The sequence below is a fragment of the Diabrotica undecimpunctata genome, chromosome 6 (genome assembly GCF_040954645.1).
Source record: "Diabrotica undecimpunctata isolate CICGRU chromosome 6, icDiaUnde3, whole genome shotgun sequence".
Classification (NCBI taxonomy): Eukaryota; Metazoa; Arthropoda; class Insecta; order Coleoptera; family Chrysomelidae; genus Diabrotica; species Diabrotica undecimpunctata.
In genome coordinates, this window is record NC_092808.1 from 42440062 (window position 1) to 42453078 (window position 13017).

At 31.8% G+C, this 13017-nt stretch overlaps 2 protein-coding genes across 2 annotated transcripts; both read left to right on the plus strand.

Annotated features, from left to right (window-relative positions):
* Positions 1-422: 422 nt before the first annotated feature.
* LOC140444313 (uncharacterized) lies at positions 423-1805 on the plus strand. Its single transcript, XM_072536063.1, has one exon. It carries the CDS (start codon positions 423-425, stop codon positions 1803-1805), a length of 1383 nt encoding a protein of 460 aa, XP_072392164.1.
* A 752-nt stretch (positions 1806-2557) lies between these two features.
* LOC140444314 (uncharacterized) lies at positions 2558-4789 on the plus strand. Its single transcript, XM_072536064.1, has one exon. It carries the CDS (start codon positions 2558-2560, stop codon positions 4787-4789), a length of 2232 nt encoding a protein of 743 aa, XP_072392165.1.
* Positions 4790-13017: the final 8228 nt, after the last annotated feature.

A 13017-nucleotide genomic window follows, 5' to 3' on the forward strand; every position in this document is an offset into this window, starting at 1 on the left:
ATGCTCCACTCATTACAAAACCCAATGCACATGCTCTAAGGGATTTCTTAACTCAAATTAAAAGCCATCTCCCTGCCTTAGAAAACCTCAACATCTCGAATCAACTCACTGATTTAATTCTCATCAATCTCTTTACTCAAAAATTAGACTATAATACTAAAAAATCATTTAAAACCGAGCGTAATATAAACAAACTCCCAAGTTTAATGGAGTTCCTTAAATTTATTGAAACAAAATGCAAAATTCTCGAAAATCTTGTTCCTGAGTACTCTCATTCTCCGAAACAAAAACAACCTTCTCGTTTTATTTCTCTTAACACAGTTAGCAATAATTTGCAGTATAGTAGTAATAATCAGTATTTTAAATGTTTCTTATGTCAAAATAACTCCCATAAAATATACACTTGCCGAGAATTCTTAAATATGTCTGAAGATGAGCGTTTTCAAACGGTCAAGGCAAAGAAAGCGTGTCTCAACTGCTTGGCTAGTGGTCATTCAGCAAGCTCATGTACCTCTGCGTCAAATTGCGCTAAATGTAACAGGAGACATCACACATTGCTCCACTTCTCTAACGCTTCTACTCATAACTCAAATAGTTCTCGTTTCAGAACAAATCAAGATTCTCGTAGTCTACCCACTAGAAACACTCATTTCCAAAACACTCGTCACTCTCAAGACTCACAAGAAAATCATAATTCTCAAAATACTCGCCAGTCTCACAATATGCATGATACTCCAAATTCTCGTACTCACTCTAATGTATCTCGTGATCCCAATACTCAAAGCGAAACTTCAAGTTCACCTGCAATCCCACGAATAGCAAATCAATCTCAGTCTAATGATGTCTACCGAGCATCATCTCTCTCTACACTCTCAGGCAAAAAGGAGGTTTTACTCCAAACAGCATGTGTTACAATTTATGATTCTCATAATAATCCCGTTAAGGTTCGCTGCCTTACAGACTCAGCTAGTCAGCTTTCGTTTATCACTGAGGAATTAGCAAGTCGCTTGAAATGTATTCCTTACACAAAAAGTCTTCAAATTTCTGGAATATCCGAAATCTGTTCGACGTCGAATAAAATGGTGGATTTAAATATTTTCTCAAATGTTAATCCCACAAAACATTTTACACTCTCTTGTGCGATTCTCCCAACCATCACTTGTAAGCACCCTCAAATTACATTGGATTTTAATGCTCTCAAAATTCCACCAAACATTCACCTAGCTGAACCAGAATTTTGTACTCCTGCCGAAGTTCAAATGCTGCTTGGAGCAGATGTTTATTTCGACTTACTTACTTACGGGTTAATAAAATTAGGCCCTAATCTTCCTACTTTAACAAATACTCATCTCGGTTATCTTGTAGGTGGAAATGTACCTCAATCATCTGGGTCAATTGACTCATATTCTATACTTAACATTCAAGAAAATACTCAACCTCGAAATGAAGTATCCTTGTTGTATGAAGTAATCTCGTCTTCTACTTGTACTCCAAAAATCCTAACTCCTTCGGAGCAACAAGCCGAAGATATTTTTAAATCGTCACTTAAAATATTATCATCTGGTAGATTCCAAGTAGATCTCCCTTTCAAATCTCCCAACGAATATAAAAAATTGGGCGAATCGTTTTTCCTCGCAAAGAAGCGATTCCTAAACCTCGAACAGAAACTGATCAAGTCAGATCAATTATACGCACAGTATAAACAATTTATTCATGAATATATTGCACTTGGACATTGCAGATATGTGCCTCTCTCCACTCGAAATATTCACTCTGATTTAAAATACTTTACCATTGCGTTTTAAAGGATAGCGTAACAAATAAGTTGCGTGTTGTCTTTGATGGCAGTATGAAAACTACCTCAAATCTAAGTCTTAATGACATAATGCTTCCTGGTTATACGGTACAACGCGAATTATTCGATATTTTGATAAATTTTAGATTATTTAAATACTGTATTGTAGCAGATCTACGTCATATGTACAGACAAATTCGAGTAAATCCCGAACAGGTATTTCTGTTGAACATCTTATGGCGTGATTCACCTCAAGAGGATTTGAAATGTCTTCAACTTGAAACTGTCACTTATGGATTAAATAACTCCGGTTTTCTCAGCACTAGATGTCTTAAGGAATTAGCTCAAAAACATTCCGACAAATTTCCCTTGGCTAGTGATGCTCTTTTAAATTGCTGTTATATCGATGATGTGCTGTATGGCTGTAACGATTTTGAAACACTCTTCGAAATTCATCGTCAATTAACCGAATGTTTGAACCTCGCTTGTTTCTCGCTTCATAAATGGTGTGCAAACTCACCTGAATTTCTCGCAGGTATTTCTCATATCTCTAATGAAGCTAGTTATGTAATCAATCCTGAAAATAACACGAACAAAATTCTCGGCCTATGTTGGAATTCTCACTCCGATCATTTTTCAGTTCTTGTGCCAAAGGTTACCGTTAAGGATACCTATACAAAAAGAGAAGTTCTTTCTTTAATTGCTTCCATTTATGACCCTATCGGATTGATTAACCCTGTAGTGGTATCTGCTTAATTAATTATGAGAAAGATTTGGTTAGAAAGGTCGAATTGGGATGATCACCTCAGTCCAAATTTGCTTACACAATGGAATCTATTTTTACAAACACTTCCTCACCTCTCCAATCTCAAGATTCCTAGGTTGCTGCAAAATTCTAGCAATGTAACAAGTACTCAAATACATGGGTTTTCGGATGCAAGTCTTAGCGCGTATGGTGCTTGCGTTTATTTAAGAACATCACATGAAAATGGCTTTATCTCTTGCAATCTAATCTCCTCAAAGAGTCGTGTTAGTCCTGTAAAAGTTGTGACTCTTCCTCGATTAGAACTTCTAGGAGTATTATTACTCTCTAATCTTGTTACGAAGATTCTTTCTGTCTTGATTCCATCCCAATCTCAGATAAATTCTGTCAATTTATGGACAGATTCCGAAGTCGTCCTCGCATGGATTAATTCACACCCTTCTCGTTGGTCTACCTTTGTAGCCAATAGAGTAACTCAAATTCAAGAACTCACCTCCAACCATACATGGAGACATGTACGATCGAAAGACAACCCTGCGGATATATTATCTCGTGGTGCTACACCCTTGCAGTTGCTTGATTGTGATCTTTGGTTTAATGGTCCTCAATTTTTGTCAGATCCACACTTTGATTTCAACCTCTTTGTATATAATGGTCCTTCGAGTATTAATGTTGATGAACTGCCTGAACTCAAAAGGGTTACTCATCTGATCAGAAAACCAGATTCACAAGTGTATGATGCCCTCTGCAAATTTTCATGTTTCACTCGATTTCAGAGAGCTTTTGCATACTGCATTCGTTTTATTCACAATGTAAGAGCTAAGTCTCATAGACGTACAGGTCCTCTCACTCCAAATGAACTCTCTAGTTCTGAGTTAATGATTATCAAATTGACCCAGTCTCATTTCTTCAGTTCGGAAATCCAATTTTTAATGGATAATCGTCTGCTTAACGATAAGTCTATTCGTAAATTGAATCCCTTTCTAGATTCGTCTCAAATGATACGAGTAGGCGGTCGTCTTCTCTTTTCAGATGTTTCTTATGATCAGAAATTCCCTCTACTGTTGCCCTCAAAATCACATATTGTCAATTTATTACTTACCCGAGAACATCGAAGACTTCTACATTCTGGCCCTCAAAATACACTGTCCAATGTTAGATTGAAATTCTGGCCTCTTGATGGTCTTCGACAAATCAAACGTATAATACAAAATTGTCTCACTTGTTACCGTTTTAACGCACAAGTCGCTTCCCAAATCATGGCTAATCTCCCGAGGGAAAGAGTTCAAATTGCACGTCCATTTATAAACGTTGGAGTTGATTTTGGTGGTCCATTTCCAATCAAGACCTCTAAACTCAAGAGAGCTCCCCTTACTAAGGCCTATATGGCAGTGTTTGTATGTTTAGCTACTCGCGCCGTGCATGTGGAATTAATTTCCAGTCTTTCTACTGAAGCGTTCTTATTGACTCTGAAAAGATTTATCGCCCGAAGGGGTAATCCGAGTATCATTTTCAGCGATAATGGCACCAACTTTCTAGGTGCGAAAAATCAATTGAAAGAACTTTATGAGTTGCTTCTCAAAGGTGATACCTCTGAATCTATTCGCTCTTTCGCTACTTCATGTCAAATTCAATGGAAGTTTATCCGTCCACGCTCACCACACCACGGTGGTATTTGGGAAGCTGCCATAAAGAGCTTCAAATATCATCTCGTAAGAATAATGGGTAACTCCAATTTTACTTTCGAAGAACTATCCACTGTACTTTCGCAGATTGAAGCAGTGCTCAATTCACGCCCTATCTGTGCGCTCTCAGACGACCCGTCCGATTTTTCCTTTCTTACTCCCGGACATTTCCTTATTGGATCTAACTTAATGTCTTATCCTGAATTAGATCTCTCTGATATTCAAGAAAATAAATTGTCTTTGTGGAATAAATGCACAAGAATTCAGCAGCATATGTGGAAGGTTTGGACCCGCGATTATCTTAATAGGCTTCAAAATAGACCTAAATGGTTCACTCCTCAGGTAGGCATAAAGCCTGATGATCTCGTCTTGCTTAAGGACGAAAACTCGCCTCCTCTCAAATGGCCTATAGCACGGGTAGTTGAGACATATCCGGGAAAGGACAACAAGGTAAGAGTTGTTAAGGTCAGAACTCCTGAAGGGTTATACGTTCGCTCTATTGCTAAACTGTGTCCTCTTCCTATGACTCACCTTCAAGAATTTTAATAGTTTTTTTTTAGATTAGTTATACCTTTCTTCAAATTGTACATAAATATTTTTTTTTGATGCGTTTACATCAAGAGGGGGACTATGTTGCGTAGCGCAACCTAAAATTATGATCCAAATGACGAACACCCTTTTTTAAAAAATACTACTTTTAGTTTTAAGTCGAGTTGTACCCGAGAATGCACGATAGATGTTGCATATACTCTTTGCACATAATTGCGAGATTATCACGTATTCTCTTCTCAATTTTATTAGAAAAAAAACATCAGTCATTGTGTCACTGTCACATTTGATTAATAAAAATTAATTCGCTCATTTTTCAACACGCAATGTTCAATTAACACAAAATAAAGTTTCTCAAGTAGTAAGATGTTTTTTAAAGTGTAATACGGGAAGTGTGATCGCCAAATGTAAGGTAACACATTTTAATTAATTAATAGATATAATTAGAACCAGATCGAAGGTACTGCCCCAACAGGCAGTGAGCAACACGTCAGGAGGAGAAGATAAAATCCCCCGGTGTTCTACAATAATTGTAAAAAGTTGTATTTTAGTAATTATGATTTTGTAGATATATTTAAGTGAGCCATGTGACTAGGCAACCAAAAATACTCTTTAAATTGACAGACAGGAATTAATAAATTACGAATATAAAGTGGGGTTATAATAATAATGTTAGTTTAAAATGTTTAATTTATATATATTTAATGATTTAAGTGTATATTCTGATCTGAAAAGCCTAAATGTCAACAAAATTATCAATAGAACATTAACGAATTCTCCAGAATCATGTCCTAAATCGAACATGATTTCTTACCAGATGGTTCTGGTAGATTGAAAAGATATAAATACCCGTGATTTGGATTCAAGATGACAGTTTTAGTAAGTCAGTCAGTCAGAAAGTTTAGTAAGAAATATGAAAGTTAGTTGGAGTCAGTCAATCAGTTACAAATAGTCCAATTGTTTAATATAGTGAGTTAAATGAAGATTAAAAATTATGCATATATTTTAATGCACATTTATAATTATACACAAATAATTATTGAAGATTATAAAAGTATATTAGAAGAATATTGGATGGATATTGGAAGGAATTAAAATTATATTATGATTGGAGATTAGTATAAATCAACTTATAATAATTGGATATTGGTATACTGAAAAGAAGAATAAATATAAATGCTGTTTGCTGGTTTGCTTGGTGGTTTATAAATGCTGGTGAAGAAAAATATATATTAAATTGGTAGAAGCTGATAATTGGAAAAAGTAATTTCACAAAAACAAGGATAACCGAAGTACGAAGACATTCAGTGGTAATTAGAATCTATATAGTGGAAAACAGTTCATTTAGGCATTCAGTGAAAGAAAGGTACAAAATTTTGTTAATATAATTTAGTTAGTGTCATAACAATTTCAATTTTGAAGATAGTTTGTTTAAATTTTACATTGTCTATAGAATTTAATTAGTTTTATAAGAATATCAATTTAAAGATAGTTTATTTTAAATTTACATTGGCTAGGTTAGATATATATGTTTGTTTCATAATAGTTATAAATAAGATAATTTAAAAAAGTACTTACAAACTAATTCTTTGAGAACCGCGATAAAAACCCTATATATTATATTATTAAAAATACTCATTGCTCATCATTCAAACAAACAACACATCATAACAATTGGCGCCCAACGTGGGGCTCTCTAGTTAAAAGAATTAGTTTGGGAAGATAAGTGCTCTCATATAATTAAATTAATTTTCATTAGAAAGAAAAAATTATAGATTTTATTTTTAATTATATTTGAACAAGTAAAGTCTCAAAATGTCTCAAGGAAAGTAAGGTACAAGAAGCAAAAAGAATGAAGAAGATGTGGAAGTAGAAACACAACCTATACAAGAGGAGAGTTTAGTTCAAGTTCTACAAGATACTGCAGAAATGAATCCAGAAAGAGAGGAAAATGTCAATATGGCAGCTTTGATGTCATTAATGATGCAGATGAACAAGACAATGGAAGAGAATACGAAAAAAATGGAAGAGAATACGAAAAAAATGGAAGAGAATTCAAAAGAAGTCAAAGAAGACATAAAAAAATAGAACAGAAAATGGAAGAGAATACGAAAAAAATGGAAGAGAATTCAAAAGAAGTCAAAGACCTTACTTAAATTTAACAAATGAGACTGGGATTAAATTCTCTGGTAATATAAAAAATTTGCATCCTAGAGTATACATAAATAGTTTAAAACATAAATTAAGATTTGTGAATAATATTAATGATATTAAAGATTATATTAGAATGACATTAAATGACAATGCAGCAACTTGGTTTGCTAGTATTGAAAATGATTTAGATAATTTTCAAACATTTGAAAATGAATTTTTAAATTATTATTGGGGTGAATTAGAGCAAGCAAAGTTTAGAGAAATTCTATATTTTGGAAAGTATAATCACAATTTAAAATCAAATATGGTAGATTATGCATTAAAACTGATAACAGTTGCAAAATATTTAGAACCACCAGAGAGGATGAAACAGTCTTAAATGTATCTAGACATTTTGATGCTGATGTTGTGCAAACAGTAACTGTACAAAATATTCAAACAATAGATAGTTTTATTAGTTTTATTCAAAGAATACAAAGAGGCAATATGACAAGTAATAATAACAACAGAAAAAACAATAATAACTTTCAATATAATAAAAATGATAATCAACAATATAGACAATCATATAATAATTATAGATATAAAATCCACAAGGAAAATAATTCCTGTAGCTGGCTGTATACCACGTATAACAAAAGAGGTCAGTCTTTGTATGTGGGTATATTTTATTTTATAAAAACCCTTAAAAGGGCAACATTACAAGCACGAACGTTTTCGGAACAACTGTTCCATCATCAGGTTAAAAATGCCTAAAATAAGTATAAACCATTTAATTACAGCAAACGTGGTTTAAAATTTTGACTAAGGTTAAAAACAATAAAATGGTTGAATGAGTAATTTTGAGAAGTAGAAGGTAGGTTGATGGATGATGAGTTGTGGGATGTGTTAGATGTAGTGTTGGTAGTAGAGATATTGAAAGAAGTAGAAGTTGATGGAAAATTTTGGAAAAACACTCCCTCCAAAAGAATTTTTCAGCCCCCTATTGTTAACATCATATCTTTTATACCTCACTATTTCATTATTTTACAATCTTCACGTTTTCACCATATTCCTGTCCATTCTTTTTCTTTTGCTAGTTCTCTGTCTTTTCATATATCTACCATCCACCCATTAGTTCTAAACTCAGTAAACATTTAAACACAATCCAGCAATTCATCAGAATTCACTTTCTCCCACTTTACCTAAACCTTTAATCAACCATTGCTCCCCCCTCTCTTAGTCAACAACTAAGTACACCATACTCACAAATAAAATTTCAGGCTTTTATGTATCAGATTTTAATATAACCAAAATATATTTTGTTCAGGGTGCTAGATGCTTTAAGCATGAAGGACCTCTATCATCTCTAATTTTGTTGATTAACTCATTCATTTCCCTTTAACCCACTCTCCTTTATTCTTTAGTCATTCCATTTACTTTTATTCCTGCCAGGTCTCTGAGGATCTCAGTCTTTCCAAAAAAAATTTTTAAATTTAATCACATATATTATAACTTTAATTCCTTCAGCCGGAAGATTTTCAATCACTTTTTCTCAATCTATTGGACTCACTTATATTAAAAAAATTTTTACGATACTAGCAGTATTAAACAATTTCATCTACTTAAAAAGTCTTACATTAGCTACAAATATATACTATTTATTTTTCCTTGTCCTAGATGTTAGCAACATAAAAGGACATTTCCATATATTTCAGCTAATTCTTTACAAATTACACCTTTTAGACCACACTCCATACGATAAAGAGTAACATAAGCTGCCTAATGCATACGTCATCCTCTTAAACATGACATTCAACAACACCAGTAATTTACATCTTTTACATCCAATATTAAATAATTATAGAAAAAAATTTTTAAATCCCAACACCTGGATTACTGTTATCATTTTAACATCATCAAAGTTTTTTAATCTTTTGGCTGTAGTAATATAATGTTTAACTAACACTGTTTCATGGTTCATTGACATTTTGTTTTTGACACCGTTCGTGAGTATTTCATCAATCAGTTGCCAACCGTAGTCCGTTTGAAGAGGTTTACTCTCCGGACACTGGAACTCACTTAAGCATGGGTGTATGTTACCTGAAGTAAAATCTAATTAAAATATTAAACATCATATAATATTATAAACATCATGTACAATCTTTGGTAACATTTTTCATTTTAAAGGGTTTTTACCCAAATATTTTGGTGGCTCAGGCATGTTAACCTGTAAGTATAACCATTTTATTGTTTTTAACCTTAGTCAAAATTTTAAACCACGTTTGCTGTAATTAAATGGTTTATACTTATTTTAGGCATTTTTAACCTGATGATGGAACAGTTGTTCCGAAAACGTTCGTGCTTGTAATGTTGCCCTTTTAAGGGTTTTTATAAAATAAAATATACCCACATACAAAGACTGACCTCTTTTAATTATAGATATGTTGATAATTTACAAAATTTTAATAATAATAATAGTAATCAAAATAGACAGAATTTTAATAATAATACTAATTATAATAGACAACATTTTAATAACAGTACTAATAATAATAGACAAGATTTTAACAATAGAAGAAATACAGAGCGACCTAACTATAACAGACAGGTAAATTGTGTTCGAAGGAATAGAAGCTGCGAAGACAGGGAACAAAGTAGTACAAGGCAGGAAAATGTGAGTAGAAGTCATAGTAGGGAAAGACATAGGACATCAGATCCAAGTGGTCAGATACAATCTGAGAATTCTAATAATCAAAATTTTGTTCAGTAAACTTTCTGAATTACAAGTTAGGCCATTGCTATTATGAAAAACCTTCTGAATTTATTTCTCTAGATGAAGATAAAATTATTGAATCTATTAATTTAATTTATATAAATGCTTTGGCCAAAAATAAAATGATTAAAATTATGATAGATACCGGTTCAGAAAGTACTTTAGTCTCGGAGAATTTTATTTTTAATACATTAAAACTATCAGATATAATAAAGATTCCAAAAATTAAAATTGTTGGTGCAAATAATAAGAAGTTGGGTGAAATTGATAAACTAGCCAATTTTAAAATTAATATTCTTAATAAAGAAATTAATATGCAAGGATTTATTGTCAAGGATTTATGTGTTGATATATTAATGGGAAATGATGAATTGGAAAAGAAGAAAGTAAAGATAGATTTTGAAGAAAAAATGGTAACTTTGGAAGGGCAAATAATTAAATTTATGCAGAAAGATGAGGTGGAAGAAGGAATAAGAGTTGATAGGATATTATTAAAAGAAAATAATGATGTTTATGAAGAAGAAATGTATTTTGATGATAGGGATATGTCCCAAAAGAATGTAAAGAATAATTATTGTAGTGAATATTTAAGGAATGGAAATTTTAAGCAGATGGATGCCTACGAGGTGGAGTGCGTAAAATTGGAAGCAAGGAATAATGAGTACATAATGAAGAATAATTTTATTTGTAAAAAAGAAGATATGATGAAAGTTTTAAATTGCCCTGAAGAATATAAATCAATAGTCATTTCCATATTGCAGCAACACAAGGGACTTGTCAATAAAGAAAATAGAATTGCACAAAATTATATCCATAGTATAAAAGTTAAAGAAGAAAAAAGATTTTAAAACAAAATCATACCCAATACCATATAAATACAGAGAAGAAGTAAACAAAACAATTAATAATATGTTAGAAGATGGAATCATTGAGAAGGCAGACACACGTTTTATAAATCCTATAGTAGTAGTGCGTAAAAGATCAGGTGAAATCAGGTTATGTTTGGATGCAAGGAATATTAACAAGATCACTGAAAAGCAATTTGAAGCACCAATGAGTATAGATGGAATACTAGGAAGAATTACAGGAATGTCATTTTTCACTAAAATTGATTTACAGCATAGCTTTTGGTTAATACCTCTAGAAAGAAAAAGTAGACAGTATACAGGATTTCAGATAGATGGAGTAGTATATCAATTCAAAGTAGTACCATTTGGACTTCAATCATCTTGCAGTGCTCTATGTAGATGTCTTCATGATATTTTGGATCAATATGAACATTTTGTAATTCACTACATTGATGATATATTAATTTTTTCTAAAACGGCTGAAGATCACGAGAAACACCTAAAAATTATAATAAATAGATTAGACAAAGTTGGACTAAAAATAAATCAAGAAAAATGTACATTTTTTCAAAAAGAAGTAATATATCTAGGTTATAAACTTAACACTAAGGGAATCGAAATGGATCCAGAACGGACACAAGTTATTCAGGAATATAAAACACCACACAATTTAAGAACTTTAAGAAGATTTATTGGAATAATTAATTATTATAAAAGGATGATACCAGATCTAAGTATAAAAGAAATTCCATTACTTGAACTACTGAGAAAAGGTGTAAAATGGAGATGGGATCAGAGAAGAGAACTAGCATTCCAAGAAATTAAAAACATTTTTCTGTCAAATTTAAAAATATATTATCCTGACTACACACAGTCATTCATATTAAGAACAGATGCATCCATAGAGAGATTATCAGGGGTATTATTACAAATACATGATGGGGTCGAATACCCAATACAATTCATTTCAAGAATTACAAAGCCACATGAAAAGGGTTACTCAGTTTCAGAATTAGAACTAGCAAGTATTATACATTGTGTCACAAAATTAAGATTTTATTTGTTGGGTAATGAATTTACAATAGAAACAGATCACCAAGCTTTAACATCTATATTAAATAACAAATATGGAAACAGTAGAATACATCGGTGGAGTCTAATATTGAGTGAATACTCCTTTGAAATCAAATACATTTCTGGAAAATCCAATATAGTGGCAGATGTTTTATTAAGGTTAGAAAATACACCACAAAAAGGGCAGCGAACAATAAACATTGGATTAAATCAATTAGTAGAAAGTACTGGATTATATGTTAAAGAAGAAATTATAAGAGATCAGATCAATTTGAGTGAAAAACAAAAAGTCCTTAAGAAAGATGGAGTTTATTATAAAATAATAAATGGCATAGAAGTATATGTAATAACTAGAACTTTAGCAAAGAAAATATTGAAAAATTTACATAACAATTATATGCATATTGGTTCAAGAAAGCTATGGATGCTATTTAGGGACAATTATTTTGCAAAGAATGACATAAGTATAGCAAAAGAAATTACTACCCAATGCCCAATATGTCAACTAAACAAAGAAAAGAATTTCAAAATCCAGAACACATATAGATCTAATGTTGTATATGAAAAACTAAATACAGTGTCCATGGATTTTATTTCAAATTTAGTTCCAAGTCCAACAGGAAAAAAGCATATACTAGTGATAGTTGATTTATATACAAAATTTATTAAACTATATCCCTGCTCAAGAACAAATGTTAAAACATTGAAATTATATATTAATCAATTTTTCGAAGAAATAGGACCATTTAGAAATTGCATAATAGATAATGCTACATATTTTAACAACTAAAAATTTCGAGCATTGTGTGAGAAAAAGGGAATCAACATTCATTTTACAAGTATCAGACATCCTCAGGCAAATCCTGCAGAAAGATATATTAAAGAAGTTATAAAATATTTAAGAATAGTGTGCCAAGATCAACATGAAACGTGGCAGCAACATATACCACAAGTAGAATATTTTTTAAATAATACACATAATTTAAATACAGAGGAAGTACCAGAATATTTAATGTTTGGCCATATAGGAAACAGAAAATGGATTAGTGAATATAATCAGGATATGTTAGAACAAGTAATGCAGAAAGTGAATAACCGAATTAGGAGGAAAGCTGAAAAATATATCAGAAGACAAAATCGAAAAATAAAAAAACCAATCACATTTCAAAAGGGAGATAAAGTGTTAATTCGTTCACTTAGAAAAAGTAATGTTAAAGAAAACCGTTGTAAGAAATTACAACCAATGTTTGAAGGTCCATACAGAATTGAAAATCAGAATGGACTAAATAGTTATGTCTTAATAGATACAGATAACAGACCTAGAGGAGTTTTTCATATCAATGACATTTTTAAGTATTATGAAGAGAATGAATAATGTTTTCTATACTTTTAAC